The sequence below is a fragment of the Nannospalax galili genome, unplaced genomic scaffold (assembly GCF_000622305.1).
Source record: "Nannospalax galili isolate Female #2095 unplaced genomic scaffold, S.galili_v1.0 scaffold388, whole genome shotgun sequence".
Lineage (NCBI taxonomy): Eukaryota > Metazoa > Chordata > Mammalia > Rodentia > Spalacidae > Nannospalax > Nannospalax galili.
In genome coordinates this window covers 5665374-5690683 of record NW_008360304.1, presented here as the reverse complement: position 1 = coordinate 5690683, position 25310 = coordinate 5665374, and the positions used below count along the sequence as shown (strand labels likewise).

The 25310-nt window shown below is 41.1% G+C and overlaps 2 protein-coding genes across 4 annotated transcripts in view; both read right to left on the bottom strand.

Annotated features, from left to right (window-relative positions):
* Nucleotides 1-5953, bottom strand: part of Cpb2 (carboxypeptidase B2) — a 53480-nt gene extending 47527 nt beyond the window's left edge. Inside the window, exon 1 of the mRNA XM_008824393.2 lies at nt 5859-5953. Coding sequence (XP_008822615.1) covers nt 5859-5929 — 71 coding nt within the window. The 5' untranslated portion in view covers nt 5930-5953. The remainder of the gene's footprint in view (nt 1-5858) is intronic.
* A 13575-nt stretch (nt 5954-19528) lies between these two features.
* Nucleotides 19529-25310, bottom strand: part of Lcp1 (lymphocyte cytosolic protein 1) — an 85159-nt gene continuing 79377 nt past the window's right edge. For all 3 annotated transcript variants that reach the window (XM_017795922.2, XM_029559266.1, XM_029559265.1), the window contains 2 exons: nt 24691-24815; nt 19529-21137 (listed from right to left, as the gene is read on the bottom strand). In XM_017795922.2, the coding sequence (XP_017651411.1) occupies nt 21005-21137; nt 24691-24815 (258 nt within the window). In that variant the 3' untranslated portion in view covers nt 19529-21004. The remainder of the gene's footprint in view (nt 21138-24690; nt 24816-25310) is intronic.

The following is a 25310-nucleotide window of genomic DNA, read 5'->3' as shown; positions in this document are numbered from 1 at the left end:
GCTACTGTCTGCTGTGTTGTCAGCACCCCAGCCATTCCCCACTACTTGTTCATTTGGTGAATCTAGTCAGTCTATCTAGAGGTCTTTGTTTTAGGAGGGTCAGCTGTTCCTCATCTAATGGTAATCAGTTGTCAATATTCCTTTGGATAAGATTGGGGTCTCCCAGTTCTATGTTGGGTTGCTATCTGGGAATCCCTTTGGCCACTCTGGCCAACAACTCAAAAGAAGGTATCTTCTATCTGGCATTGTTGCTTGTTATTTAGCCTTTAGCTATGCATATGGACTCTTAAAAAATTATATTGGCCCCTTTAATCTTTGGTTATACTTTCCTTTTGGATGTTTAAAGCCATACAGTTGGCTCAGACAAACCAATTTATTTTTACTCTTAAGGTCGTTTGAGGATCCGTTCCTCAGGGGTCACATGGACTATGTATGGTGGTAGTGCATGCCTTTAATCCCAGCACTCAAGAGGTAAATCTCTGTGAGATCAAGGCCAGCCTGGTCTACAAAGCAGGTTCCAGGCCAGCTGGAGCCACAGGGAGACCCTGACTTAAAATAGCCAAAGGGGAAAAAAAAAAAAAAAAAGAACCATCCTACCAGCATGTCAGGACCATCCCCAATGATCTAACTCAAATGTCATATTACATCTCAGCATGGCCAAGTGCAACTCCTTTTGGATGGAGTCATTTCCTTAACTCTCATACTAAGCACTTCCCCAGCCAGGTTATGCCTGGAGTTTAGCCTCATCTTTGGCCTGGGGCTAGGTAAGAAAGTAAGAGTAGATTTAGAGAGCCAGTGCAGAACATCCCACTACAGAATGGAGCTTCCCCATAGCAACAGAGATGATGAGAACTCTAGCCAGGAGGAGGTTCTGGTTGACTGTGCTCAAACAGCCACAAGCTGGGCACAATTACTGTTCAATTACTGTAATGAGCAATATGGCTAGAGAAACACCCAGAGAGACATGACCCTCTGAAAGCTACAGGGTTAAGATACAGAGTTCTCAGGGACAGGATAGATGAGCAGCCAATGAAACTATTGCTCAATCTTTACAATCAAAATAAGTGAAAAATGGACAATGAGAGAGCCTGAAGCCGAGCTACTCCAATCAAAGTTGTAATCCATTGCCCAGTTTCCAGATTAGAGTCAGTAGTTGGGTCCAGAAAAAATAATGGAGAAGAATGGTAAAACTATTTCTTGGAATAAGTTGTGGCTCTTTGGGGGTTCCCCTTCTCCCAGAGATCATGACATCTTGAGATGCCATGCTCTTCACCTTTACCTAGAGGGAGGACTTTTGAGAGTTTGATGTTGTCTCAAGCTTAGACATGAAAAGATTGATGTCTCACTTGTGCCCAAAGCTAACTCGGTATCTACCTGGTGTCTATCTGACCAGATATTAACTAAAAGCAAAACAAGGAACACTTCACTTTGGACCCCTCCCACAGGGCCACCTGAAGGGATTGGGCGGGGGGTGACTGGATGACAATATCCCAGGGGACGAGCAAAGATTTTCAGAGGTGAAGGCAGGAGCCATGCTAGAAAGACCCACTAGATCCACTAGAAAGAGATAGCGTTTGTCTGTTCCAGAGAACACCCAATAAGGAGGTCCCAAACAAGTCTAAGTTAAAATTCATGACTAAAGAGACAAGAGGCAGGGGTGTGTAGAAGATTTGAGGTTTTTTTTTTTTTTTTTCCTCCTTCAAAGTTTAGTTGAATTTGGCCCAAGTAATGCCCTAGACCTGCTAATAAGGAACTATGGCTCCCTACACTAGGCAAACACACAGAAAACCCAATTTAGGACTTAAAAAATACAACAAAAAAACAACAATGGATGCGGTTGAGGCAATTACAGACTTCCATCTGATCAGACCACGCCCCAAGAAAGTGAACAAGCAACCAATCAAGCTCTTTCTGTCCCACTTCTCTTTTCTGTCTCTGAAATCTTTGAACCATTCCCAATTCATGCTACTTACAAATGCCTTATTACCATTAACTCCAACATACATTGAATCATCTAAAGTTTTTCTTTTAACAAGAAAAATTAAGAAATTTGAACAACACCTTTGTTGGAGATAATATTCTAATTTCTGAATTGAGGCAGATTGCGTTTTAATATAACCCAAGGCCTTTCGGTTTCTTAGGCATGGGCTGAAATACCGGATTATTTTCTGATTTACCATGGCAACAGCAGGGAGAAATAATCCCTCTATGTAGAATGTCCTGGGACGACGAGAGATGGAAAATAAAAACGCCGGTTTGTTTTAAATCCCTGAAGTGATAGTTCTAGGATTTGCACAAGAACTATTTGAGGAAAAAAAACAAAAACAAAAACAAAACAACAACAACAAAAAAACTTACACTAAAAATGGAATAAAAAAATATGAGCACAGTGAAAGAAGTGGATGGATTATAGAGATAGCTACATGATAGGGATATAGGAATAGATGTAGAGATGACAGATGATGCAGATAGATGTTAGAGGTCGATATAGATGATTGGTAGATGAATGCTGGAGATCGGTAGATGATAAAGATAGAAGATAGAACTTGATAGATAGATGTCTAGATAGATGGATAGGTAGATTGGTAGATAGATAGATGAGTAGACAGATGTAGAGAGGAAACCAAAGACCAAGACTTCATGGCTAACGAAGAGCAGATCTGAGGTCCAGCTCAACTCTCCAGATCTCTAGTTTTTTAATACCTATGTGGCACTTCCAGTTTCTTCCCTTCTAAGGATGTGATTACATCATCAAGGTCTGTCCCCTACTACAATGTAAAGGGGAAGGTTCACACGTGCCGCGGTACTGATGGATTATGTTGAATTTTGAAAGCTAGTGAGATGCACTTGAAAAATGGAGCGTAGCCCCAGGCTGTAATTTTGTTAAATGCTTTACAATGTTTTAGGGCCACTGGTAGTCTGTTCCTTGAGATGAAAATAATGTATCAGTGGGAACTAAGTGAAAGAGAATCAACCAGCCTTGGGTACCCAGACAGACTGTGAAGTCAACAAAACCCACACATGCCGTGGTCTGTGAATATTTCAGAAGTCCCCATACTCTCTTCTCCAAACCCTTCCTCTTCTTTTCCTCCTTTGTTTCTCATTTTCTCCCCAAATGACTTGGTCTCACAGGCAGTACTTAAATAATCATTGCACAACGCAATTAATGATTTTGTTTCCAAGATTCTCACTAGTATTTTATTTTTACCCTTTCTAGTGTGTGGTCTTTCAAATCACATGAATATAGAGATATGATCTTTGGCTGCCTTCCTCTTCAGCATATATATTTATGCCTTTAAAGCTTTTGTTGTTGTTGTTGTTGCTGTTCTAGGGTATTTTACTGATGACAGTCAGGTTTGTATTGCACCTACAAATCAGTCATAAGGAGATTACCTGAATACAAACTGTTATTAGGAAAATGATCACGACAAGAAAACAATAACAAAGAACAGCTTTAGGAAAGAGCCAGGAAAAAGCGTTACTCTTTTCAGAAAGGTTTCAATTCTCGCCCCCAGAAATAATTTATCAAAGGCTGTCGCTCTGAATAAAATTAGATTTCCCTTTTAGCTTCAGTAATAGGTCATTCCTGGAAAAGCAGAGCTCAGAAACATTTGGTAAAAAATTATTTTTACTGACAAAGGAGTTTGCCATATTATTGCTAGTGCAAGGACAGGAGCCAGGTTTAAGCGATCATCTGCCTTCAAAGTGGCAGTTTATCTCCCTCTCCCCCACATAGGCATCCTTCATGGTATGTGCAAAGTATTAAATATTTTCCCTGTGTCACTATTTGGTTAAAATGTAATCATATTTCAGAGTATATGCCAAAGCAAAAAAGACAAGAAAAACACATGAGGGAATTTTTCACTCATTTCTTCACCATTTCCTTTTATCTGTCTCCTTCATTTGCATTCTTTAACCCGACTACACTGATGTAGGTCTACTGATTGTTGAAGAGATAGGTAGCATTTTTTGCTAGTTCTTGCACAGACAGTACCCTATCTACTTAGTTCCCTACTGAATCAAGATGGCGGCCTGAAACCAGCACAGCAGTGCCCATCCGCAGTCCATCCACATCCACATGGGAGACTGAGGCAAGGAGGATTACTTGAGACCAGGAGATCACAATCAGCTTGGGCAACACAGAGAAGTCATTTGACACAGAGGCATGGGCAATAGGGAGAGGGGAAAGGGGAGAGGAGAGATTCCTAGAGTATAGGATTATAGTCATTTAAGGAAATAGCATGGTAAGTGTCTAGCCTAGCACATGGGTCAACACAGCTCCTAAATAAAAACAGATTTCTTCCTTCTCCACTCATAATCTATGATATTGCCACCACAGTAACCAAGTTGTAGACGATGTTATCAGTTTTCCTCCTTCAATCTCCCTTTCACTTAACGAAAGATAGTCATTAAGTTATAGAATATTAGAAACAGCAATTATCTTAAAACCATATTATGTGTTAACAGATTACAGCCCATGAGCCACCAACTATTCTAGCACATTTGACTCTTTGTATCAATTCAGCAATAACCACTACTTCACAATGAAATTTACTACTTGGTACTTGCCAATCATATTGAACAAATATTATGCTTCTGGCATACTATTATTCCTGAAGCATAATATTATCTGCATGATTATCCTATGGGATTTTGTGACTCAGAAAGGGTTTTATGGGTAGAATATTCAGTTGCCCTATAGCTCTTTTCTTTTTTTTTTTTTTTTTTTTTTTTTTTTTTTGATCTTTTTGAGACAGGGTCTCCCTGTAGCCCCAGCTGTCCTGGAACTCACTATCTAGACCAGGCTGGCCTTGAACTCACAGAGATCCGCCTGCCTCTGCCTCCCAAGTGCTGGGATTAAAGGCATGCACCACCACGCCCGGCACCCTATAGCTCTTTTCTCATGATTTATTAATATGAAGAGAAGGATTTCTCTTAAAGACAATTAGAAAAAACAAGATAATTCCAAAAGTTTGTAACTTACAAACTGACTGGTTAATAATTACAGCATGCATGCTGGACTGTTCCCTCTGTATTATGCACTTTCTAACATGCTTTCATTTTTTTCTCTTCTAAGCTGTTTATGGTCAAATATGATAAGGGAATCATTTTATTAAGCAAAATAAACAATGGACATGTTCACATATGTGTCCATTATAATGCAACTCTTTTTCCTTTCATATTCTATTCTGAGTAACTGTGTGCAATCCAGATCTCCTGTATAATACTTTTGTTTACCCCTTTCTCTCTCCTATGCTCCATGTACAAGATGAAAACAATGATCTATAGTTGATATATTTTATGTATGAAAACGGGAAGAATATAAATCATATGTGATGTTAGTCCACAAGTAATTACCTTCATGAAGATTCCATTTATTTATTTTCTTTCTTAAAAAATATTTTATTATTTTTACTTTTTATGTATAGGCATGTATTGCCTATATGTAGGTAGAAGCACGCATGTTATGTTATGCCCTCAGAGGTTAGAGAGCGTCAGATCCCTGGAACTGGAGTTACGATGGTTGTTAGCTACCATGTGGGTGCTGGGAATTGAACTGGGTCCTCTGCTCTTAACCACTGAGCCATCGCTCCAGCCCCAGATTCCATTTATTTAACACCCATAACTATTGAATATATTTCTCATAGTAATAAAATTAGAGCAGAGAAGGAAAAGCATCTAGTGATATTTGATCATACCAAAATCCACCTATTTGCAAGGGTGACTTGAAAAGTTTCCAAAAGAACTGGCCTTCACACTTTAGCATTTTGCTCCCCAACCCCATCCACTGCTTCTGTTCAATGGGTGGTGAGCAAGTGAGGAACACATCCCATCCCAGTCTAGGCCCCTGGTGTTACCTCTGAAAGGCGAGGCCATGGTGCTCACAGAGGAAGATGGCTACCAGGACTCCAAGGCCATAAAGCTTCATCCCAACAGTGATTTGTGGATCAACAAAATTCCCTAGGGAGCAAGTCCCAGCTAACTGATTGCATAAGAGTCTTCTTTACACACTGGTTAAATTTTAACAGCATGTTCCCTCTTGTGTCTGTGGCACAGCTGACTTAGCTTCCATTTCCACTGTTTAAAAGAAACATACATGTATGATCAGTTATGTTGTTTGGTAACTGAACCCTCAAAAAGAAAGTATGATGAGAGGCATTCTGTTTAATGTGGATGATCTTTCTTCTGACACTGTGATCTGACAGTGTATATAGAGTGTATATAGATCTAATCATGTATATAGAGTTCTTGCTCCCCAACCATGCAACTGATTTACAAAAAACAAAAACCCACTCAAAATTATTTTTAATTATTTTATCATGTTTTAAGTAAGTTTACAATTTTGTGTTGGACCCTGCTCAAAATGACCTTCTGCCCCACGCAGCCTGCAGGCTGCAGATTGGGCATATCTGTGGGAATGCTTAACCCCTCAGGGAAGAGAAGGCCTAGAAAGAAAGGGCCGGCTGTGGTCTTCTTCAGTGAAGAACCACAACCATAGAATGTTGATTGGTGAGATCGTAGTACAAGTGAAGGGGAGATCTCCAGTGAAGTACAAAGCTATCTTCTCCTGGGCATGTCCTTTTAAACATTTTCACCTTTGATGAAGCTAGAAGAAGACTTCTTCAAAGTTGTGGCTTTAAAAGGCTGAGTAGTAGTTTATGCATAAGACTGAGTCTATATTAAAAAATATTTCCTAGGGCTGGAGAGATGGTTCGATAGTTAAGAGCATTGGCTACTCTTGCAGAAGATCTGGGTTCAGTTCCCAGCACCCACATGGCAGCTAACAGCTATCTGTAACTCCAGTTCCAGGGGATCTGATGCCCTCTTCTGACCTCTGTGAACATTGCATGACATGAGTGCACGTACATATACACAGGCAAAACACTCATACACATAAAATAAAAATAATAAATAAAATATTTTTAAAAATCTTTCCTTAACCATGTGGAATAATAGGCCCACTGTTATGTCACACGGTCTGGTTCAAGCAGTAAAGACATTAGTCAGCTTTGAGTTGCATTTATTCACAAAAGTCAGCACAATAGCTGACTCATCTCAATCAAGGCCCACTCCCATTATTCTGAAGGTGGCATCATTTCACACTCTGTCTAGCACAAGGCCACATCTGAACTCTGTAAGGAGACAGTCCTGACACTCCTCATGTTCCATTGGTAGGGCATTTAGGCGTTCTTCAGGTCAGGACAGGAAAATGTGCAAAATGGTTCACCCTGTCCACAACAAATATATGATAAAGAAAAGGCTAGCATTTCAAAGTTCTCCCTCTGGGATTTAAAACCACTGAAATAAAGTTGCGGGAGTCAAGGTGCTTTTTGTAAAATAGAGGAGAAATAAGAAAATGCACTTGTACCTGCCCATTTGTGGGAAGAGAAACGCAGGCAGTCCAGATCATAAATTGATGAGATTGGTCATCCACAGGCATGTGTGGAAAAGATGGCAATGGGGACGAGGAGGTGGGAGAAGAGACACTTATTTGACTGAACTTTTTTGAATAGGGTCATGTTATGTTTTCACATATTCAAAATAAACAAGTAAATAAATTTAAGTGATGAATACCAACAAAGTAAAGAAATCTGTGTTTCAAACGAATAATAGCCACATTGAAGAAGAGAGTGAAAAATTAAGCAATTTTTAGTGTTCACATGTGTATGTATGTGTATACACATGTGTGCATGATTTTTACCTTTTGTTAGGTAAAGTTAGGTAAGTGCACCCATGTCATGCAATGCCCAAAGAGAACAGAAGAGACCATTGGATCCCCTGGAACTGGAGTTATGGACAGTTGTTAGCTGCTGGGTGCTGGGATTCGAATTCGGGTCTTCTGCAAGAACAACCAGTGTTCTTAACTGCTGAGTCATCTCTCCAGCCCCCGCTTTAATAAATTTTATACTATATATTTTGTGTCCTTATTTCTTTAAAAGAGTATAAAAATCAATACATTTTGAATTACATCTCTTCTTGCTGAAACAACCTGAACTTTTTCTTTAGCAATGATCTATGATGTGTTACGATATTTTATGCCCTCTATGTCTGACATTAACTTTTTCTGTGTCCACTCCCAAACACTAGTTTAGCTGCATGAAACGTGGTGTTAAAGGCTTCCCTGTCTGTTGGCATCTTTCACTGTGTAGTGGCAATCTGCAGTCAGGTTCACCACTGCTCCAGGACAGGTGAGTTGTTCTATGTCTTGATGACTTTTGAGGAATTATCTTTCTCCTTGATGCTTCTCAGACTTGTTCCTTTGGTCTAGATGTGGATTTTTTGTATTATCTTTCTCAGTACACAGAATGTGCTTTTGATCTGAGGATTTAGGTTTTCTTTTTTTTTTTCAAACTTTAAAAAAAATTTTATTTATTATTTTTATTTTATGTGTATGCGTGTATTGCCTGCATGTAGGTAAGTGCACCCATGTCATGCAATACCCACAGAGAACAGACGAGACCATTGGATCCCCTGGAACTGGAGCTATGGACAGTTGTTAGCTGCCATGTGGGTGCTGGGATTCGAACCCGGGTCTTCTGCAAGAACTAGTGTTCTTAACCGCTGAGCCATCTCTTCAGCCCCAGATTTAGGTTTAGAAAACCACTTTATCATTTCTTCAACTATTACATTTGTTATAATCTTTGCTAGTCCTGTACTGGGCTCCCATTAGAGTTCCTTGGTCCCTCTTGTGATTATCTTTTCATGTTCTAAGCAATTCTGATCTTTATCTCCCATGCTCTGCACGGGGTGCATGTCTCAGCACTGTCTCCAAATTTCCTGATCCATTCCATCAGACTACATAGTCAGAAAATTATTCCAGAAACTGTAAGCCTTTTGTAATGAGTTTTTAATGTTTAATCTTTTCTAGTAAGATTGTTTAAGTCTCTCTCTCTCGCTCTCTCTCTCTCTCTCTCTCTCTCTCTTTCTCCCTTCCCTATCCCTGTCTTTATTTCTGCAGTCCTGAGAACTGAATCCAGGGCCTTACCTATGTTTGGCAAGTGCTTTCCTTGTGCTCTAACCCAGCCCCTCTTTCAGGTCTTTGTGAGAATACTCAGAATACTTACGTTAAAAATATTTTACTTATTATTTTAATTTTATGTGTATGAATGTATTGCCTGCATGTGTGTAAATGTACCTGTATTGTGCATTGTGCAGTGTCTGTGGAGGTCAGAAGAGGGTGTTGGATCCCCTGGAATTAGAGTTACAGATGGTTGTTAGCCACCATGTGGCATGTGGGTGCTGGGAATTGAATCCAGGTCCCCTTAAGTACAGCCAGTGCTCTTAACTGCTGAGCCAACTCTCCAGTCCTTATTTATTATTTTTATTTTATGTGTATGAGTGTATTGCCTGCATATATGTAAGTGCACCTATATTGTGCAGTGCCCGTGGAGGTTTATGAATATAACCGCAGTTGCTGATCCATTTTTCTGTAAAAGGACTTCTGGGGTGTCTTCAGCTTGGGGCTGTTCTGTATAGAGCTGCTATAGATAATCTTCTACAAAGTTTTTAAAAATTTTATGTGTATGGATGCATTGCCTGTATGTGTGTAAGTGCACCTGTGTCATGCAATGCCTGTGGAGGTCAGAAGAGGGTGTCGGATCCCCTGGAACTGGAGTTACAGATGGTTGTTAGCTGTCATGTGGATGCTCAGAATCAAACCTGGGTCTTTTGCAAGAGCAGACAGTGCTCTTAACCACTAAGCCTTCTCTCCACTCCAGAATGCTTAAAGTCAGTGTCACACTGCTCTGTAAGGTCAATTATATTTAGAGTGAATCCATGTTCGCAGGTTGATTTTCTTGCCATCTTGCTTAGCATTTTTTTCTTCGGAGATATGGAAGCCCGAGTTGAGGCTTGCTTTGGTGAGGATGTCTTCTTCTGAGTAGGAGGTTTCTATTCTGTTTCCCTCTTTGTATGCTCACATCTCCCTGTTTTGCAAATGCCCCTACTCCCAGCAGCTCCTTAACTTCTGATCCTAAGTCCTGTCTCATACAGGTTTTTGGAGTTCCCACGTCATAATACTCTGGTTTTTGAAGATCCAGGCACCAGTCAAGAATGAAGTGACATGGTTACTGGTTTTACTGGTTTACTTGATCTGGCAGCTACTTATAAACCATTGTTAGGTAGCAGTGAGCAGCCATTTAAATTCTTTCTACTGAGGCACATACAGCAAAACACGTAGGTCTTATGTGTTGTTGGATTTGTCTTGAAAATTATGTGTACTTGAGTAACATACACCATCAAGGTACAGAAAATTTCCATCGCCCCAGAAAGTGCCCTCACAGCTGCCTCCCTCCTAGTCAGTTTTCCATCCCAGCAGCCACTGCTGTGATTCTACCACCATAGTTAAATTTTACCAGTTCTAGAACATCATAGACTACTATAGTATGCTGTCTTTGGTATCAGGCTGCTTTTGTTAGCATATTTTAAAGAATCTTTGTTATTGTTACATGTGCCAGTAAGAAAAAAATTCCTTCTTATTGGTGAGCAGCATTCTAGTCTATCAATATAACCATATTTGTTGATTCATTCTTCTATAAAGGGCATCTGGGGTGTCTTCAGCTTGGGGCTGTTCCATGTAGAGTGGCTATAGATGTTCTTCTAAGGAGCTTTTTTGCGGATGCATCCTTTCATTTCTCTTAAATAAATACCTTGCAATGATATTGCTAGGGAATAAGAATGTTTAGTTTTATAAGCAAGTATAATTTTTTTTCCATGGTGGTTGTACCATGCAGTGTTACTATTAACATATGTTAAAGTCTTAGTTGGCCCACATTCTTGTCATTATCTGATGCAGTCTTTTCATTGTAAACTATTCTGGTGTGTGGTGGTCTCTAAGTTGGGTTTTAATTTACATTTCTATGATGACTAAACACATTGGGGAACATTTTTTCTGTTCCTATGCATATACATATGTATATGCATATCTATATATGGTACAGCGATATATGTGGTGATAATGAAACATATAAGAATAGCATATGTACTATATATTTAGTGTGTGTATTATGTATATGCTCAATGTTGGGAGAGGGAGACAAAGAGAGTATTTGTTCAAATCATGTATCTAATTCTTATTTATTTACTTATTTATTTATTTATTTTGGTCTTTTTGAGATAGAGTCCCCTGCCCCAGCTGACCTGGAACTGTATCTGATTCTTTTAATAATTAAGTTTTTTGAGACTATCGTACATGAATACGCTATTTACTTCATTTCCATCTCTCCCTTCCTCTCTCCAGCTCCTCTCATGTCCATAGCCCCAGAAAGTGCTTTTTTACTATGTGTGTGTGTGTGTGTATGTGTGTGCAAATGTGTGGACACTCATGTCCATAGCCCCAGAAAGTGCTTTTTTACTATGTGTGTGTGTGTGTGTGTGTATGTGTGTGCAAATGTGTGGACATGCAGTGCCACTGTTCACATGTGGAGGTCAGAGGACAACTTAAAGGAGTTGGTTCTCTCTTTCCAAGATGTGGGTCCTAAGGATAGAATTCAGAGTATCAGCCTTGGCAGCAAGTATCTTGACCTGCCGAACCATCTCGATGGCCCCTGCATCTGATTTTTAATCAAATGTTTCATGCAATTATTGATTGGACGTCGGTACTTCGTCTGATATATGGTTATACACACAGACAGACACATAGACAACAAACGCATGCTTGCATACACAGAAATCTCTTGGCCTCTCAGAAGTACCTCTTCTGCAAAAAAGAGGTTAGTAAGAGCCTCTAGCAAGGCCACACCTTCTAAAATGCCCCAAAACAGCACCACCAACTAGGGCCAACCTGTCCAAATACTTGGAACCTATGAGGGACATTTTTATTCAAACCACTATAAAAAGTTGAATGAAGAAGGGAACAAGCATAGACAATGAGTGCTTTGTCCACAGATGTATCCAGATCATCATGACCTTGAGAGCAGCTAATCCTCTTCCTATGCTATTTAAGTGGTAAACTACCACCTCAAGAGATAACCCAGCAGTTCTATCGGACTGAATCACAGTCTGGTCATAGGAACCAGCTTATTTGTGTATCAGTTCTCCAGCCAATTTAGAATGGCAGGTGGCAAAAATAACACAGCAAATACTTCACAAAGCATCCTGACCCTCCGTCTTCATTAAGGCAGTACCTGTGGATACAGCCTTTGTGAGGAATCCTGCCTTGGAGTTTCTCCCAAGTGTGAGCACTGTGAGACTAAGGGCAAGTGCTACAGAGGCCTTGGCCAGGTCAGTTTAGATAGGCGCTTCAGGCTTAGGGAAGCACTGAAAGAGTCAATGCATTGGATGCTTGTTTTATTATGAGTTCAGGTGCAGCTCAGTTTGCAAGCTTTCCTTTCAAAATTATTCAGCCATTAAAGCTGCATTATCTTGGGAGGTTTTGAAGAGGCATAATTGATAGATCTTTTTACACTTCACACATTTCTCTCATGTTTAGTCATGAAAGTAAGTCTGTGTTATAATTTACACAACATCTTAGGGTGTCTGACCTCATCCATTTCTAAAGAGGAGGAAAGATGACATACTTGAGAAGTCATTTAAAGGGGGAGATTTCAGACCTGAAAGCAGACAGCTCAGCCCTGAGTTCTGATTCCCTTGCTTTGGTGAACAAAATTGAGAAAGACCTGTAGCAACAAGAGGACTGTCTGGCAGCCAGCCAGGAGAGTGGTTGGTGACTGGATGGCTAAAACTGTAAAGAAAGAAGGCTTCTATCTGGAACACCTCCATGCCTTCATTCCTCCTTTCTACATCTCCACTCCCTTTGATTATTCTGCCCATCCTTGAAGATGCTCCAGCCAAGCCTGCCCTTTGATGCAGGATATAGAACAGCAGTTCTCAAACTCACCTGTCTGTTAAATTCTCTTGGGGATCTTTCTAATATCCAGCTTTCTGAGCTGCACACTACACCAGCTATATCAGCATGTTGGGGTGAGGAGTGTAGGCATCAAGATTTCTAAAGTTCCTGAGAGGATTTCAGTGTACAGTCAGCATGCTAGACATTGCTCTGAACCAAATGACCCTCCTCCAAGTGTGTGGTTTGTGAGTCACAGGCTGCAGAATCTCCTAGGGCAAATTCTAGGCCCATCAGCCTTGTAGGCACAGTCTCCAAGTAGGATTTGGGACATTTTTTGCAGCAAGCTCAAGTCTAAAACTCGCTCCTAGGCCTTCCATTTGTCCGTCTGTGTCTCACAATGGGGCGGTTCTTACTCCTAACCATACTGGTCTTTCTTTCCTTTTAAAAAAAATGTGGACTGGAGAGATGGCTTTGCAGTCAGGTTAAGAACACTGGCTGCTCTTGCAGAGGACCTGGGTTCGATTCCCAGCACCCACATGGCAACCAAGGTAATCCAAGGCATTTTTCTGACCTCCTCGGGCATTGTGTGACACATGTACACTTACACACATGCAGACAATACACTCATACACATAAAATAACAAAATATTTAAAAGACTATGCATGTGTTCATGTATACATGTGTGTGCAGATGTGGACACACGTGTATGCATGTGGAGGTCAACCTCAGGCACCTTCTACTTTTTGTTTGAAACAGGGTCTCTCATTGGCCTGGAACTTTGCCAAGTGGGCTAGGTTGACTGTCCAGCAAGCCCCAGGAATCTGCCTGTGTCTGCCTCTCCAGGACTGGGATCACAAACACATACCACTGTGTTGGTTTTGGGCTTCTTACCTGAGTTCTTGGTATTGAATTCAGGTCCTCCCATTTACTGACTAAGCCTCCCCCCTCCCCCTAGCACTGTAATTGGACTACTCTGGCTATCTTGAATGCATTTTGATGATGGTAAATGGTATTGTATAGCAATGACTTTTATAATGGGGTCAGAATTTGGACTAATGACTTTTGCTTAACCTTGAACCAAAAGGCTGCTGTTTATAATGTAAACAAGCTCACCGAGTCATGTGCTCCTCTTGTGACCTGGGCACCTGATCTTCATCCCTCAGGACCCCACTTTACCTCTACCCAAGATGAATGAATGTGGGTGCTTGTTTAGCATATTGAAGCTCTGGAAACAGTGTGCTATTCTCATTGAAAACAGTAAGAATAACTGAGAAGTCCACTTGTATGCATGAGATGTTAGACCCAAGGGCAAAATTCTCTGATAAGGTTGAATCCTAGCTTCTAGTTCCCAAATTGTTGTTGGAGAGATTGCTTCAATAAAAGTACCAGTGAAGCCTGGCTAGAGAGCACATAGTTCCGTAAGACATTGGGGGGAACAAGTGCTTAGAGTTTGGGTCCACTCTTGGCTTTAAAACTGAAAGCTAAAGGTTAGGCTATTTCTTTATTCAGGCATAACTGCAGTATGGCTTAGAAACACCACAGTATCTGAAAGTTATTTTCATCTCTCATGTCCAGTGTCATTAGGAAAGAGTAATTTAGTGCTGGCTGACTTAGTCTTCTGTCAAATGTAGATCTTTTAATGAGAACTTTGTTTTTCTTAGTGTTTCTCAAACTTTGATGTGCATGTGAAGCGTTTCGGTCCATTCTCCATCACTATACTTGAATACTACAGTCTAGGAAGTTCATAAAGCACAATTATGTAGCCTGGTAAGTTCTGATCAAGGGTCTGCTTCTGGTAAGGGCCTTCTCATTGGTGGGGACTGTCGAGTCCCAAGGCAACATAAGATACCACATGGGAGACTAAGCAAGCAAGGCCAAGAGAGCTTGCTTGTATAGCAAAGTCATTCCCATAAAACCCCACTAATCTACGAATAGACTAATCTCCATTGACAAGAGACAGAGCTTTCATGACCAACTCACCACCTAAGAGTCCCACCCCCAAATAGCATCTGACCTTGGTGATGAGGTTTCTAGCACATGAATCCCAAGAAATAAACATTCAAACCACATCAGGTAGATGTCCTAGTTTGCTTTCTGTTGCTGTGATGAAACACTGATTAAAACCAACTTGGGGAACCTGGAGGCAAGTACTGAAGCAGAGACTGTGGAGGAGTACTGCTTACACAACCCAGTCTCAGAGCCCAGGGTGGCATCACCCACAGTACCCAGGCCTCCTACATCAATTAGCAATTAGGAAAATACCTCAGAGAAAGACCCACTGGCCGATCTGATGGAGGAAATTCTTCAGTTGAGGCAACAGGTGTGTCAAGCTGAAAACTGAAGCTAACTGTGACAGTAGGGATCTTAGAAAATGTAGATTCTGATTTGGTAGGGCTGGTGGGTGGCTAAGATACACATCTCTCAACAGTTCCAAGTGCTCCTGGTCCAAGCACCAGACTTAGAACAAGCAGGATTGAATATCTGGTACTTAAAACAATGCACTTCTGTTGGAGCCGAATTCAAAATGTCCATGGAGTCTTCTAATTGTATGTTAGATTCCACTGAGCTTTAGAATGAAATATTTGCTTGCACTGTAATTCTTGAAAGATTTTTATTCCAAAATGATGCGTGAGAGCTATTAATCAAAATACCTAAATAGAATTCTTCAATTTTTACATTTCAGATGATATAAAACTTACCACCATTTTGTCTCCTTATCTATGAATTATTAATGGTAAGAGAATCAGTATTAGCTAGATTATCTGTGTTTTTGTGTCTGGTATGAGTTATATGTAAACTTAAGGGGTCTGCAAGATGGGTCGGTGGTAAGAGCATGCCAAGTCTGATGAACCTGAATTTGATCCCTGGGTCCTGCATGGTGGAAGAAAAGAACTGACTCCCACAAGTTGTCCTCTGATAGCCACATGTATGCTGTGGCATGTGCATACACACACAATAAATAAATAAATAAATAAATAAATAAATAAATAAAATAAAGTAAAAAAAATGTATAAACTCAAGACATGAGAAAACACAAACTCTTGTGGCTTTCAGAAATAGAAAGGACCCTGAGTAAAGAGCCATTCCCACCATGTGAGTCTGGTACAGGAATTTTAGTTACAAGAACTTGATTAGGAAACATCAGAATGACCAGATTTCACAAGAGGATCAGTCAACAGTGCTGAGGCGTGTTCTGATCAGCAGCTGTCTTTTTGGACTGGGAGGTTTCAGAGTCTTGCTGGGCAACAATTTACCAAAAGAACACTGCTGGTCTTTACCTTGTGGTTCATTGGTGTGGCACGGAAGAAAGGTCAATGACAACAGATATAGTAACAGGAAGGAAGGTGGGCCCAAGAACTATCCCGGGAACAGGACAGAGACCTGTGTCTCACGCATTAACATTCATCTGGCCTGGGCCTGTCTAGGTGATCGAAGAGTTTACACAGTCTACCATGAGACCATTATTGTGTCCCTAGGACAGCCTTAATGTGTGTGTGTGTGTGTGTGTACACATGTCTAAATGGATAAAATCAGTAGGCTGGCTGAGACTTTGCAAGTTACCTAATCCAACCATTGTATCATATGGGCTCCAGTGTCATTTCCAGGCAAAGAGAGCAATTCACTTTCTTCTAAAAACACTCCAGATATGCGGGGTGTTGTAGTACATACCTTTAATCCAAGCCCCTCAGGAGGCAGACCTCTGTGAGATAGAGGTCAGCCTGTTCCACATAGTGACTTCCAGGTGGGCTGGGACTGGGGAGACCATGTCAAAACAAACAAGCAAACATAAAAACTCTCCACGTAAGTCTGTTTCATAACCCTTCTCACAATTATGTCTGTTCAGTGCTTCACACACTCAGCAAACATTGTTTATTACCAGTATAATCACTTTCTAAACAGTCTCTGTGCTCTTCTTAAAGATCTCGGAATATGGATGGCTCTCTACAGGGCATCAACATGTGTAAGTCCTGGTTCCCGCCCACTCCTCATTCATCACATCTGAGCTCTTCCACAAACATTAGTGGAGCCTTCATTCAGAATTGAGCTTTCCTCCGAGCGCCCTTAATGTTTCATTTATAACTTTACTATTTATCACAGTCTGCACTTTGTTATAGTGTGTGCATGCATGCGTGTGCATATTTCCTCTGCTGGATTAACATTTTTATTTAGATATAAAATGGAAAAGTTTGGATTAGGTCAACTATCTGTTACAGGTTAGGGTTCTTTATAATTTGGGGAAACTATTTTATTTATTTTTATTTTATGTGTATGAGTGTTTTGCCTGAAGGTATGTAAATGTACCTGTGTGTACAATGCCCACAGAGGCCAGAGGAGGGTGTCAGATCCCCTGGAACTTGAGTTAGTGACAGTTGTTAGCTGCCATATGGGTGCTGGGAATTGAACCCAGGTCCTTTGCAGAAGCAGCCAGTGTTCTTAACCACTGAGCCGTTTCTCCAGCTCCCAATTTGGGGAAACTTTAAAGAATCTATGTTGTATTTTCTCAGTACGTAGTAACTTTGGTAGATCAGAAGCTTGATAGGTACCTGTTCAATTAATATTAGCAGTCTGTGCTCAAGAAGTGGGTATACTATTGATTGTGATCAATACTATTGATTGTGATTTGTTAAGGCAAAAAGATGGAAACAACCTAAACATCTGCTTATAAGCTACTAATTAACTGCATTTTGGCTCACTGATAGAATGGTAGGTACCTACTGAACCCACTGATTGAACTCATTGAAAAACATGGGTTCATCTCTAAGCTATGATATTTAAATGGAGAGTGAGATTCAGAATAATGCATGTTATATACTAACATTTATGATGAAAAGGTGTTGTGTTATATATGCATAGGAGAGCCTTAGGATATTAAAAAATTGGTATGAGCAGCTGATGGCTGGGGCAGAGAACTGGAAAACTGGGACGGAAGCAGGGGCTCTTTTGGGATCAGGAGGCCTATTGTAGAATTTGACAATTACTGTGTTGTAACAATATCCCCACCATGGCCACTTTCAGGCCTAGTCTCTTTTAATAGTAGTTTAATATTAATAATAATAATAGTTAATAATAAAATTTTCTTGTCTCCAGTAAGCTGATAGGCACTAGTGTCAAAGCCTACGTTTAGGCTTGGGGTTGGGGGAGGGAGAGTGGCTGCTTTCTACTGCAGACCCTTGGGGAGGTTTTAGTTTCTCATGCCATACTTGGTTTGTCCACCTAAAATGTGATAAGGGGCTGGAGAGATGGCTCAGCCGTTAAGAGCACTGACTGCTCTTGCAGAGGACCCAGGTTCAATTCCCAGCACCCACATGGCAGTTACAAACTGTCCTTAACTCCAGTTCCAGGGGAATTGGAAGCCCTCTTCTGACCTCCACGGCACTGCATGACACTGGTGCACTCACATACATGCAGGCAACATACTCAAACACATAAAATTAAAAAATAATAAATAAAAAAATATTAAAAAAGTGATGATAAAAAGTTACATTTAGAATACCTGCTTTCCTTAGGCTGCTGTGTTCCTTATCTCTTGTCTATGATAGTTCTTTCTTGATAGTGCTAATCTGCTATCCTGCTGGTTCAGTCTGCTTAGTTATGAGTCCTGTCACTGCAGTCTAGCACTAAACAATAGTGATACTGGTAGCATCTTCATGTGTACAGAGGCAGATACCTTCTTAATGTAGAAGCTGTGGGTACCTTCAGTCCAGGAGACAACTACTTTCAAACCTAAGCCACTGGGAAGGCTAGGCATACAGCTTAGGTGCATTGTGTTAGGGTGTGGCTCGTTTGGAGATCAAGGTGAGACCATGCTACATTAACATTCATGACAGGCTTCTTTGCCTTGGCAGCCCAGCCCAGAGGAGCTGGCTGCAGCAAAAGCCCCCCACATTCCCAAGCACACAAAGGAAGGCCAAAGTAAGACCCAGCCCAAAGGGAGAGGAGGTCCCAGGTAGTACTGACCCACAGCAAAATCACAGTTCATTCTAGAAACCGTTTGCAGCAATCCCCATGCTTGCTCTTCACGACTGGATTCAAAGGGTTTAAACAATTCTTGCTTCAACGTTCTAACCAACTGCAATGTACCACACACCTATGGTTTTAATTGTGTGATGTCTGTTTTCCCTAGTTATCGGAGTACAATGATTGTCTATTTTATTTTTTTATTTTATGTCTATGATTGCCTGCATGTATGTGAGTGCACCTGTGTAGTGCAATTCTGGCCGTCAGAAGGCGGCTTCAGATTCCCCTGGAACGGGAGTTAAGGACAGTTTGTAGCCGCCATGTGGGTGCTGGGAATCGAACTCAGGTCCTCTGCAAGAACATGCTCTTAACTGCTGAGCCATCTCTCCAGCCCCGATTGTCTCTTTTTAAAAAATATTTTATTATTTTTATTTTATGTGTATGGGTGTGTTGCCTGCATGGATGTAAGCTCATCCATGTTGTGCAGTGCCTGCGGAGGTCAGAAGAGGGTGTCCTATTCCCTTGGAACTGGAGTTATGGACAGTTGTTAGCTGCTATTTGGATGCTGGGAATCAAACCCGGGTTTTCTGCAAGAGCAGCAGTGCTCTTAACTGTTGAGTCATCTCTCCAGCCCCAATGATTGTTTCTTGCATGGACATATTCCTAAATTCTTGCACAGTGTCTCACATCCACTAGACACACAATGCTTGTTAGCTGCATGGATGAACGAATGGGTGATGGTATGCTGTTATTCAACCTTCAAAAGCAAACAGCCAGAACAGTCAGAATTTGCAACATTTTATTTGGAAAGGAAGTTAATATTATTTTATCTTAATTTTCCATTAAGGCAGTAACATCCCTCTTCTGTGAAGGCAGATGGGGAGAAATCATTGAAGCAATATGAAGTTCAGACTAAAGTCAAAGCCAACCGCTTTCATTCAGATGCTGTGGGAGGACTGGTTGGGAGCTGGAAGAAGGCATTTATTGGTTTCCTGAGTCCACCGCCAAGGGATGGATCCAAGGCCTTGCACTTTAATTGTTTTGGAAGATGCCAAAGTTCCATTACATGCCATCCCTAAGGATCATACTTCAGTAATGAACCCCTCACCATGCAGAAGGAGTCTAAGCTTGGTTCACAACGTTTTGTCTTTTTAGGCTTTGGTAAGTTTTCATGGAAATTGGCATCTATTAGAGCTATTCCAATTCATACTGTTCCTTTGTTTAGAAATTCAGGCAGTTCCTAGCCAGCATTCTATGACATGAGGCTAGGAACGTGTGTATATGGCTGTGTGTGCACGTGAACGAGGCAGAGGGATTGCCTATTGGCACATATTGCCCCTGGGGGCTTTGGGATGGCAAAGAGATTTTGTAGTACCAACACAGTGAACAATGATAACATGGCCTGGAAGCAATCAAATATACTGGTATCTAACAGTGAACGAAACTAAGCAGGGTTGCTTCCAAATGTCACCAGGCGTTTTGCCATACCATGAAAACTACATGTCTAACAAGCAAGGTTAAATACATGGAGACACAGCACCCACAAGGGTAGGTGCTTGGTGATTGCTCCACACTGCCCCTTAGTGGTTTTCTTATTTATTACACCTGCTTTGTATCCCTAGTTTTTCAGGCTGTCAAGGATGCTTGGGATGCCTGGAGCCTGACTGATTTGTCAGATGCCCCAAGTTGCTTACAGACAAGGATGACCGGGGGGGGGGGCAACGGAGCAGGCATAGTTCTGAGGGGCTGGAGAAACTCATAGGGAGACAGACTTGGAGACAGGGACTCAAGAAGCTTGTGACTGTCTGATGTTGGCCTGTGCCAACAGGCTTTATTTAAGACAGGTTTGATGAGCCCTTCAGGTCTTCACTCTGAATAAGCAAAAAGGCATCTAGATCAAACTGGTTTGGAAGATTAATTAAAAAAAATAGGGACACTGCAGTTTTTATCCTTGACAACCAGCAAAAGCAGAAAAGGTATCTGGAAAAGAATTTATTTTCATTATTTTTCTGGTAAAATTTCAAAGAACAAAAAAATCTTTAAGAGATTGGCTCTTCTAGGGGAAAAATAGAGAGAGAAGCATGTTTTGTTAAGTACAAGAGAGGCTACTTGGCTGAACATATATGCACTTTTTGAAATGTATAATGTCTCCAGGTTGAAAACTTTGGAATGGCTCAAACGGTCCTCTGCATCCTGGAGCACCCTGTGGTGGGCACTGAGGATTGAGTGTGCCACCCTCTGGCTTGCTCTTCTGGGCCTTACACCCTCTTCATCCCTTTTCCCATGAGGCAGGCAAAGACTGTCATGACCATTTTGGGGTTCACTTCAACCAGGTCTTCTGGAAGGGCGTATACTCTTGCTCCGATTTTTCGGGCCATAGAGATGGCATATCTGAGAGGGGAAGAGGAAAAATGCAGAGGCTGAGCAGCAGTGGATGACAAGGACCCCTCAGCAGCGTAGGCACAGGGCCCTCAGGACAGGAGCCAGTCACGCCATCTTCCCATGTGTACAGATAAGTCTTGACTGAACATGCTCCTAACAAAGCATCGATCTTGCTGTCTGTTCTCATGACAACTGTCAGACAGTATTTGTCTTTGAAGACCTTCTCAACTCTTACCCAGTTTGTGTGTGTGTGTGTGTGTGTGTGTGTGTGTGTGTGTACAGAATCCAAAGGTCAATACTGGGTATCTTCCTCAAGAACTCTTCAAAGGTCAACACTGGCTATCTTCCTCAAGAACTCTTCACCTTACTTTTTGAGACAGGATCTGTCATAGAACATGGGGCATACTGATTTGGCTAGGCTGGCTGGTTATGAAGTCCCAGGGATCCACCTGTCTCTACTTCCTCAGAACTGAAATTATAGGTGTATACTACTGCACCTGGCTTTTTACATGGGTGCTGGGGATTTGGACTCAATTCCTATGTTTGGTTGTCAGGCACTTGGCTGATTGAGCCACCTCTCCAGACAATGCACCCCCCCACTCCCCAACCCAACACTTTTGATAGCCATAGTAGGAATATTCTCTTGGGTTATAGAGTGTGGAAGAAAAATTTTGAGACATGAGTAAGAATTGATTCTAGGAATGAATATTCTGTAGATTATATTTCAATCATAGAAACATTTTTCCTTTTTGGATTTATTTATTTTTATTTTATGTGTATGAGTAGTTTTCCTACATGTATGTAGCCATGTCATGCAGTGCCTCTGGAGGCCAGAAGAGGACATCAGATCCCCTGGAACTGGAATTAGGGACAGTTAGCTGCCAAATGGGTACTGGGAACCCAAGTCCTCTGCAAGAATAGTCAGTGCTCTTAAACATTGAGTTATCTCCCCAGCTCTAGAAACATTTTATGGGAGGAAAACCACATGTCTTTAGCCTTACACATCAATTCTTTTATTCCTTGATCCATCCCAATGCTTATCATCTGCACATGTATTTATTTCTAGTGTTCTATTAGAATAACCAGAGTTCTATAGTCTATATTTTCACATGAAATTATCATAGCCACATTAGAACTTTAATGCTGATTATAGTTACATAAAGATAATTTTTATTAGCTGTAGTCTATTTTCAAATGAGCCCACACTATTGCCTGCAGTTCTTTATTCCCTCATTTATTGTTCTATGACCTCGTAATGTAGTTACTCCACAGACCCTCTTCCACCCAGGGCCCGATTACTCCCTCCTGTGCTCCTAAAAAATTTCACTCTTACTTTAGTGATCAAATTAAATGAAGGGTACCACCCATTCTTTCTCCTTGCCCACCAGTAACTTCCTCCAGATTAATTATAAATGGAGTAAAATTAGTGTTTCCATTTTAAAACCCAAAGGAAAAGTTACATAAAAATCCATGAGTGTCAAAAAACCCCAAAAACATCCCACACAATTTTGTCTCAGAAGCATAACCATTGGTATTTTGTGCAACTTTTTCAACCTTTCCTTTCATACTGTGTGTGTGTGTGTGTGTGTGTGTGTGTGTGTGTGTGTGTGTGTGTGTGTGTGTGTGTGTGTGTGTGTGTGTATGTATTCAGGTGCTGTCCACCATTTTTGTTGTTTGTTTTCTTTTTGTTTTTGTTTCTCAAGAGCCTAGAGCTCACCAAGTTGGTTAGAGTAGCTGGCCAGTGAGCTCCACCTGTGCCTCCCTAGCACTGGAATTACAAGCTCAGGCCACAAGCCCGGCTTTGCTTACAAAGGCATGCACTTTATTGATTAAATTATCTCCCCTACCCCTTTTCTTTAAAAGAGTTTTGTTGTTTTTTAGTGCTGGAGATCAAACCCAGGGCTTCTTATATATTAGATGAGTGCTCTACTGCTGACCCCGTCCCCAGCCCTGAGCTAGTTTTAGAGAATTTTGTATCTTGTCCTTGAAGGAGGAGAATGCATAAGAGCCTGGTCTCTGAAGTCAGACTCTGAACCTCAGCTGTGCAGCTTAAAAATCGCATGACCTTGGCAAATTCCTTAAACCTAATCTTAGGGCTCATGACTAGCTAGTTTCAAGGCTTTCTTTTTTCTTCTTCTTTTTTTCACATGTATTCTTTTATTTCTAATGTCTTCTTATCTGTTCTTTCAGGTAAGCTCAACTTAGATATCATTTGCTCTAAAGAGCTCCTTTCTGTCCCACCCCTGCACCCTTGTGTTCCCCTTTCCATACTTCATCATTATAATCATCATTTAACTCTAACACCTCTTCATTGGATCATGCTGAACATCATCATATTGGGAACACAGCTCCCCACTTTCCAAAACTGATAACAGAAAAAGGGCACTGCTGGGATTATCGTGCATGGATACTGTGAACTCTAGACTTGTATAAGGGGTTCGGGTGTACCCCTTTTCCCAAAAAGGTATGGCAAGATCCTAACCTCCAGTACCTTTGATTGTGACCTTAATCGGAAACACAGTTGTTGCAGATGTCATAAATTGAGGTTATGCTCCAGGAGCGTGGGACCCTAATCCAACATGATCCATGTCCATGTAAGAAGAAAGAAGACTCTGAGGGGAAGGCAGCCACATGAAGCCATAGGTATTCAGGGGGTGGAGACAGATTAGACTTCTATAAGCCATTGAGTTGTTACTGGCATCAAAAAAGCCAGGAGAGAGGCATGAGAGAGTCTCCCTCAGAGTTCTTGTGATCAACCAGCCCGGTTGGCAACTTCATTTCTAGTTTCTATGATGATGAAACAATACACTTCTGTTGTTTAAAATTACCCAGTTTGTGTGGTACTTTATCATGATATCCCTGAGGAATTAATATGACCTGATCCAAGAAAGATGCCTCTGTAGAGCAATGATTGGTAAACTTTCTGTAAAAGGCCAACAGGATCACTTCTGGGCCTGTTGGCTAAAGCGCTAGTGACATGCAGTCAGTAAGTATTTTAGGTTTTGCAGGATTGTTGCAACTTCCAAGCTCTACTATTGAAACAGGGATGCTCCTATGTAAATGACTGTATTGTACTTCAAGAAAACTTTACTTATAAATTCAGGCAACAGGCTAGATTTGGAGATAGTCTGCTGGCTCCTGTTCTAAAGGACTCATTTGCCAGGACAGATAAACCACAGTCCCATTGCTAGAGAAGTCCCTGGTATTTAACTTTATCCCTGTCTACGTACATCTGGATATTCACAAATGGGATGGCTACATTTGGAATTTTCCAAATTTTACTTTGGAAATCTATAGATTAGGAGATTAGGATTAGGAAACTTTAAAAAAAATAAAACTATAGCCTTGCAATTACAAGAATATTCTAGTTTTTGTTTTGCTCAAGTCAACCCTAAACTGCTACTGCACCACATCTAAAATGATGACGTGACTACAATAAATCATGAGAAGAAAAATCAGGAAGAGTAAAAAGAAAGTGTTTGCACTAAATACAAGTGTCTGATGTCACAACCACTCAGTTGGCAGCTGTGTCCCCCTCCTGACTCCAGGGTTATTTACATACTTTGCATTGTTGAGTTTCTCTTCATCATCCAGGTTTTCTGTCTTCAGAAGGTCATAATTAATGGAACCTGGTTGAATGGCATCAATGAGGTCCAGAACCGGAAGGCTGGTACTAATCTTTGGGTCCTATGTAGAGAGAAAGGGAGGGTTTATCAACACATCCAAAAGTTACTTCCATCTGGCTCAAGGGAAGTGGGTTCTTTGTTCTTAAATATAAAATAGACATGGTCTGGTCTGGTCACAGCATTCTACACAGTCTTTCAAACTGGGGGTAGTTTTTGCAGGAGTATCATGAATGTCCCAGAAAGCAGATACCTTCTTGAATAGAAAGGAGTTAGCACACCAGGGAAAAACATGAAGATTGAACTATGCTTCAACTACTGGACATGCAGGAATATAGTAGAGAAAGGAATGATTGGAAATAGAATCTATCAGAAGACAAGACTAAAGGTATCAGAAAAATCCTCCTTTGTGTAGGAGGCACACCCTAGAGTGGGCAAGTGGCCGGGTGCTGGTGAGGGTGCAGGTAGACTGGGTAACAGTAAGTGCCCCTTCTCTGAAGACCTCAGGGAAAGAGAACAGTGGTTTCCAGGGAGACGGCAACAGCAATAATATGATTAA